At 36.5% G+C, this 7,195-nt stretch overlaps 1 protein-coding gene across 1 annotated transcript; it reads right to left on the reverse strand.

The window, feature by feature from the left end:
- Nucleotides 1-373: 373 nt before the first annotated feature.
- On the reverse strand, nucleotides 374-4,385 carry FABP6 (fatty acid binding protein 6, ileal). Its single transcript, XM_010001956.1, has 4 exons — nucleotides 4,268-4,385; nucleotides 3,219-3,394; nucleotides 1,526-1,615; nucleotides 374-490 (listed from the first exon to the last, which is right to left on the reverse strand). Exons 1-4 carry the CDS (start codon nucleotides 4,332-4,334, stop codon nucleotides 437-439), a joined length of 387 nt encoding a protein of 128 aa, XP_010000258.1. The 5' UTR covers nucleotides 4,335-4,385; the 3' UTR covers nucleotides 374-436.
- Nucleotides 4,386-7,195: the final 2,810 nt, after the last annotated feature.

The following is a 7,195-nucleotide window of genomic DNA, read 5'->3' on the forward strand; positions in this document are numbered from 1 at the left end:
TTTGTCATCCAACCAGCAACAGGGCAAAAGACTTTGAACAGGTCTTGGATTTGATGTATGTGTTGGGCAGAGTATTGGCTTATTCTCTAGACAGAAGCTGAATAGAGTGCCTACTAAGTGGGTGGTAGACAACATATGAACACGCCAGGTACATTTTGTGTTCTGAAATACTGCAGCAGCAGCATTAAGTGCTTTGTTGCATTTTCTGAGTTTTGCATTCTGATTTTCTGAGTATTTGCCATATCTTTGGGAATTGGGGTATGCATTAATGTTGAGGATAACATTTCTCTGAAAAACAATTCTTCATGTTTGTAATACAAGAGGAAGGGAGTGAAAATAATTCTGTATTAAAGGAAAGAGGAAGAGAAAGAAAATCAGCATTATATTTTATTTGTATTTGTTTTTCAGTGCACTGGAAGAGACTGGCTTTAGTGCCTCAAGCAATCCTTTTGCTCGTTCTTTTGTAGACTACACCAGAAGAAGTAGAAATCTGGAATAAAAGCAAAGCAAAGATTTGGTTGAACAGTGTAATTAGAACTTCAGTGTCACAAATGAAAAGATCTGTGGACTGACTCACAGAACCTGTCCTTGACTGAACCAAAATTTATCCTTTGGTAGAAGCAGCATTTAGGAAATAAACTGAATGTCCCTGTCAACTTGGAAATACACAGAGCAAATATTCTTACACAAAAGCACATCTTCTTTACGGGTAGCTTCAATGTATCCCATATAAAACATGGCTTCACCAACTCCAAGTTATCAGTGTTCTAGACAAGTGAGATAATTGTTCTCCAAAATAAATAAATTATAGCCACTATAATTCTCAGAGAGGGAGTGTCCTTGTTTTGATTCACAGTGTAACTTTCAGTTAGTCTCTGTTGAAGATGCACTCAGACATAAGTCAGTTCAGGGAAGTTTTTGAAACTCAAAACCCATGATGTTTGGCAATCCTATCTGCTTTACCAATTTTATTGGAAGTATTGTAGTTTCAGTAATCTTGCAAAGCTTGATAACACACGATATTACTTGAAATCCAACTTCTTTTGTTGTGGTTTTTTTTCCTGTGGTAAGACTAAGGAAATAGGGTTTTTACAGAAATGCTGTGAGGACTGACAGCTAGATAGTTTTCTAAGAATGAAAAATAAGTTAATAACTTTAAAGAACCATGTAAGTAGTAGGTAAAAAGTTTATTTTCTATTCTTGAGGCATAAGCACAGTGAACACAAAGACAGGTAACTGGGGAATATTTCAGACTGAACATTCCAGTCTTCCAGCTATAAAACTGTGGTTAAACTGAGGATGCAAGATCTACATGTCAAATTTTTCAGAAATACATGATTAAAAGTTCCTTCATTTATTTTTTTGCATCAAAGTGTAGACTATTACCCAGAGTGATGGCTGAAAGTTATTTAATAGTTTTCCTTTACTTTAAAAGACATTTTTCTAATCTCAAAATTTTAAGCCTGCTACTCTAGACGTTTTGGTTTTTTTTTTTATAAACAAATCTGGGTATTTGAGAACTCACCTCTACTAGCTTTCCTCCAGCAATCTCTGCAGTATGACGATAGTTGGGGAAATCAGCTACAATTTTCCCATCTTCCATTTTAACAGTTGCCTGTTACAGAGTACAGGTTAATGAGTAACAGAGGAAGGTTTCATGCTCCCTGGGGTTACTGGCATTTATATTATTGTTTTGACAGTAAAGTAAAAGGCATGATTGAGATAATTTTGAAATGGCATTCTCAGGTTCTAATAACCTGCCTGCAAGCAGCACAGAAGTTGCTGTGGCCAAGCAATGTGAATCTTTACCCTAGATCCTGCATTTCCTACCTCTCAACTACACTAGAAATCATCTCTCAAGTATAGGTGAACACAACTGCACAGTCTGTAGTCACACCCTTAGGCTGTAACACATACCAGCTGCTCTAAGAGCTGCTTCTGTATGGAGGAGGTATGTCAGATGCTGCTGCGAAGATCAGAGATGTTACAGCACCTCAGCTCACCGCCAAAAGAAGATAAGTAGCTTGGTCACAAAATCAGTCATGTCTGTGTAACTAGTCAGTCTTGCCCCTGCTTTTACTAAGATAGATGAGCCAGCCACAGTTAGAGGAGAAAAAAACTAATTTGTAAAATGAAGAGTTGAGTGGCCATTTTTTACCAGATATAAGGAAACAATCTTACTGGCTCATGTATTGTTCTGTAACACTGTTCTAAAAGGCAATGGTTTCTCTGCTGAGATTTGTTCCGTCTGCCTCCATCTTTGGCTACTTAATAGGCTTTGGACTGCTAAAATGCCCAGGGCAAAAAGAAGATAATTTTGTAGTATTTCAAAATTGTTAAGCTTGCAACAAATTTACCAAGTAGAATTATGTCTTAACCTATCTGTTAGATTTCACAAAAATTTACCAAAGCATGTTGGTTTGTTTTTTTCTTCTCATGATCAGAAAGATATGACTAAAAGAGCATTCTGGAAGTCATGCAGTGTTCTTCCTATTCTTTTGCCACAGCTCCCTGATGCAATTGCTGTTTTTCTGTTTCTTCACTACATATAAAGCATTTGTCTAGTAATATATTGCAGGGTTCCAGACACCTCACAAATGCAAAGTCTAAATGTCCCAAACTGTGTTATTCCCTTAAATAGATGGAAAATAAGGTAAGTAAAGTAACCATTCAATAGTAGGTTTTTGGATCAAGATTTTGTCAATGATAGGAACAGATCAATACTGTGTAATCTTCCTAGAGGCTGCTTAGGTTGCAAGTTGCTCTGTACTTCTAACAAGGAGGATACAAAGGTACTTTGGTTTCTTCTCCCCCTTTTACTTTACACAGTCTTTTGTTTGAGGCTCAGGTACAGGTGACTTTAAAAGGTGAGGGCAACTGACAGGCATAGACAGTCAGTGATCATAGCTCTCCCCTCGGAGTGTCCTGCTGTTCCTGTATGGTGCTAGACAACAACAACAGCTGCCAATCAGCTCTTTAGAGTTACAGTGAGCATTATGTTTGCTTGAGGTGCAACACCAGTAGGTGCTTGACACTGTGTTCTCAATTAGTACATGCAGTTCTGAAGCTCTAGCTCTTTAAAAACATATTTAGGGGAAAACATTTATGTTTCGATGCTATGACAGATGAAAAAAATTATTTAAGGAAGACGATTTGATTTTCACCTACAATTAAAAACAACTGAGATGGTGTAGAACTTAAGAGCTAAATTAATTTACCTTGAACTTTTTACCACCCATTGTCTCCATGTCTGCTTCTTTCCCAATTGTGAACGAGTTGGTTGTAGTGCGGCCTCCTGGGAAATGCTGTGTCCAGGTGAAGTCATTTCCATTCTGCACCACTTCAGTGACTATTTTGCAATTTCTTCCCATTTCAATCTTGTCACTGGAGAGACCTTAATCAACAGAAACATAGTTTATCAAATGGAATAGCCTACCAGCTGTATTTGAACTGGAGCTTGCTAATGGTATGTCTTCTTGTCAGACACTGACATCTGAGCATCTGATTTGTTTGGGTTTTGTTTCATTTTTTGCTGTGTTTGTTTGTTGTTGTTTTTTATAGCAGTACCAAAGCTCTGAGTTGAAATTATGATATAAAGGAAAATAAAGGTACATCAATTCATTTGCTAAAATAGCAAGTTTTAGTCTTGCATTCTTTTCCCTGAGAAATGATACACAGAATAAATTTATAGATAGAAAAAATGTAAATATTCCCTTCTACTTAATCTGTACATCTAGATCTCTGGAATTTAATGTGTATGAACTTGTGCCTTTGCTACATAGCTGTACATGTATCTGTTATTTGCTATTGCTTTTGAAATAAATTAACACAAGCACTGAAGCTGTGTGCACAGATCATAGCATCCCTAAGAGCTTTTATGGGGTGATCTCTGAAAAAGTTTTGTACAGTCTTCTGAAAGCATTCACAGAAACATGTTCCTCTGTAAGACTTTGACAAGCATTTTCATAATAAATTTGTATGCCCATCAATGAATACTAAGGACAGAAAATGTGAATTTCATTATCATATTGCAAATATCTTGGCCCTTAATTTATTTCCACTGAAAAGGAATACTGCTTCTGTGGAACAGGCTTATTTCCTGTGGCTGACAGTGCTGCTTCCAAGAATGAAAACTGAAACTCTGCTGAAGTGCAAAGCAGTCTTGGGCCCTGTTAATCTCAGCACTTTCCTGTAAAAAGCCCCATTTTTTTAGAAGTATTTTTGACAAATTTATAACGTTTGAGACTCACACCACAAGACTACTTACCAATCTTCTTCACAAATTCATCATAGTTCTCATCGCCTTCAAATTCGTATTTGCCTGCGAATGCCATGTTGCCCTGGTGATGTGGCTGGTGGGGCAGAACAGCAGCTGGAACAAAGAAGAATGGATAAGTGCAGATAACTTGAGGCCCTTGTTTTTATAAACCAGCCCAAGCTATTCAGCCCACCTATACCCACAGCCCTTGGAAATACACTTTTATGATCTATATGAGTCACTAGCATGGATGCCATTGACCTGTATGAAAATCAAGGTTATGATTAAATTACATATGCCTGACAATAAACTTGAGATCAGCAGAAATCAAGGACAAAAGCTTGGTTTTCATTTTAATGCATATTTAAACAAAGTGATATATTTCTACTTTCAAGATTCCACTGGTTTTGCATTGGTAAAACATGTTATAATGAAACGGGGGAAAATCAGCCTCAAAGCAATGTCCTGAGATTACAGCCTTGCTCTGTTTGGAATCATACTCTATATTAGTTAAAATATGAAAATAAAAAACAAGTTGCATAGATTCCTAAGTAATTCTGATAGGAGATGAACAATTACAAGATTTGGGATAAATTAATGCACTGGCACGTGTCCTTCCTTATGTCCACAGAGAAAAAAAGAATAATGAAACATTTTACACTACTTAGATGTAAGGTACAATGGATTAGTTGGTGGCACCATGTTCCCATACCTTATTTAATATCAAGGAACAAATAGTGCTTTCTATTGCTTAGCAAATGTTTGCACAAAGTTAAAAAAACCCAACACTTATTTTGGAAAAACAGCTCTGATTTACGTAAGATAACCATATGTTAAAAGTCAGGGAAGTCTGCTGGGTAATTTAGAATGCATAGAGGAGATGTGTCCTATGCCTAATGAATCCATTGCCACACACAGATAGCAGGGTAGGAAATCCCCAGCTGCTCTGTATTGGCATAGCTCCACTAGCTGAGGATACAGAGCAACAATTTTTAATCTGAAGAAAAACTTTCCTAGGTTTTATATGAAAATTGTATCGTAGATTGGAATCCTGTTTTACTTAATTAAAGTAATAAATTTGAGAAGGAACCGAAAAATCCACTTTTCTCCAGTTTTATAAAAGTCTGGAGAAATATATGAAACTGTTCATCAAGTTTAGCTCTATATAAAGTGGATTCCATTTCTTAAATGAAATTAGTTTAATCCCACATGATAATGCAACATGACTCTATTTAATGTCAAGAAACTGAACAGAAGAACAGAAACATGGAAAAAACACAGAAAACAAAAGGTCCACTAAACTTCACCTCTGGTCTCCTTAGTACACTTTCAAACTGATGTATTCTATGTAACCATTCTGTATTTCTAATTAATAGACTTATCCATATTCACACACAGTGTCAGAGAACAAACTAAAGTTCAGTAATAGGATGGAACTTCAGGAAAATGTTAAATATCATAGATCACAGTAAGCCATTACTGTAAAACTATACAAATCCAAAGCATTGCCACATCTAACAGTTTTGTCTTTCAGTTAACACAGTCAAGTTGTACACTCAGCCTGTGCTCTAAATCCTGCCCATTGTAGAGTGTTGTGTAGTGTGCAAAGTGTTCTATTTGGTTGGGACAGAACAGTGCCTCTCAGTGAACCCTGACTCCTGTGGGTTCTCTCTTGCATGGTCACCAACTGGCTGTGTCTTGATGTAGCCTCACAGATTGGGGACTGGATGAAGAGAATGTCATACCAGTGTGAAATTCAAGAGGAGCTAGAAATAGCCCATACCCAACCACTTCATCATAGCATACCAGTGTGCACAATAATTCCTTAAATTAGTATCTGTTGAGGGAGGATGTTAAGGTTTTATTAAATGTATTTGCTATATATACATATATATTTAATAGCATATTAATGATCATGGCATGTTACAACTCAATTTTAAAAATCCTCTCTAATTTTTTTATTTATTCATTTTTTTTACTTACTAATCTGCTTCATTTTATGCAAAGCCTCTGCTGTGTGTGAGTTATCCAGCCTTTAAATCAACTACAGAACACACAGGGCACATGAGGTCTGAACAAGAAAATATGTCCTGATTTAGGAAAATTTTTGCAATTTCAGAACTTTTTCTTAGAGGGGTAAAATGAGAGGGATTCCGGAATAACACACAGAGTGATGGCTGAAAAGTCTGAGTCAGACAAGAAGGGACTTCTAATAGAGAATCATTTTCTGACCAGGAAAATCTTTAGAAAATTCCAAGTCAGTTTTGTGAGAGATTACACCTGTGGACTGAAAAAGATCTTTCTTCATATGTATTAGTTGGGAATTTATATTATTTTGGGGTTGTTGTTTTTTCCCTACTTCCTCTTCTGAAGTCTGAGAGAAAGTAACTTCAAAATCTTACATCTTCTTATGAAAGAAAACAGAAAACTTTCAAATGGAGATGTGACTTTTGAAGTTGACAACAATCCTTTTAAAACTATTTGTTTGGGTGTATGTTCCTGGCACCAAAGCAGTTTTCTGGAACAGATGCAGAAAGTAAACAGGAGTGAAGCATAACAAAATCATAGTGAATTTGTAAAATAAAAATAGAACAAATGTCCCAGGAATTACTGCCTTCCCACCCCTAACCTTTCACTCTCCCCATATTTACTCAGCTTTAAATTGTTCCATGCTGTGCACTGCCTGACTACATTGTGCTGAAGTTCATGATGCCACAAAAGCTATACCATCTGCTGTCTGCAGGCAATTAAAAGGATGTTTCCATACTTGAAATAGAAGAGAGCCATACACCTTCCCTCTGAACATTTTCCACATCCTGTGATTAGAATTCAAAACAGCAGTGTGGGAGAAAAGCATGAAACTGGGGTTTCTGTATCAGTTATAAATTTGTAAGATTCAGTGAAGGAACAGAGAAACTTGTTTTCCTCTGCATTTTT

Source organism: Chaetura pelagica, unplaced genomic scaffold, assembly GCF_000747805.2.
Source record: "Chaetura pelagica isolate M959 unplaced genomic scaffold, ChaPel_1.0 scaffold356, whole genome shotgun sequence".
NCBI classification, from domain to species: Eukaryota; Metazoa; Chordata; class Aves; order Apodiformes; family Apodidae; genus Chaetura; species Chaetura pelagica.

Coding starts and splice junctions, on each gene's coding strand:
- FABP6 (XM_010001956.1), bottom strand. CDS start 4,334: ATGGCATTCGCAGGCAAATACGAATTTGAAGGCGATGAGAACTATGAT. Junction 3,395..4,267: donor TGAATTTGTGAAGAAGATTG/GTAAGTAGTCTT, acceptor CTGTTGATTAAG/GTCTCTCCAGTGACAAGATT. Junction 1,616..3,218: donor TGGGTGGTAAAAAGTTCAAG/GTAAATTAATTT, acceptor ACTCTGTAACAG/GCAACTGTTAAAATGGAAGA.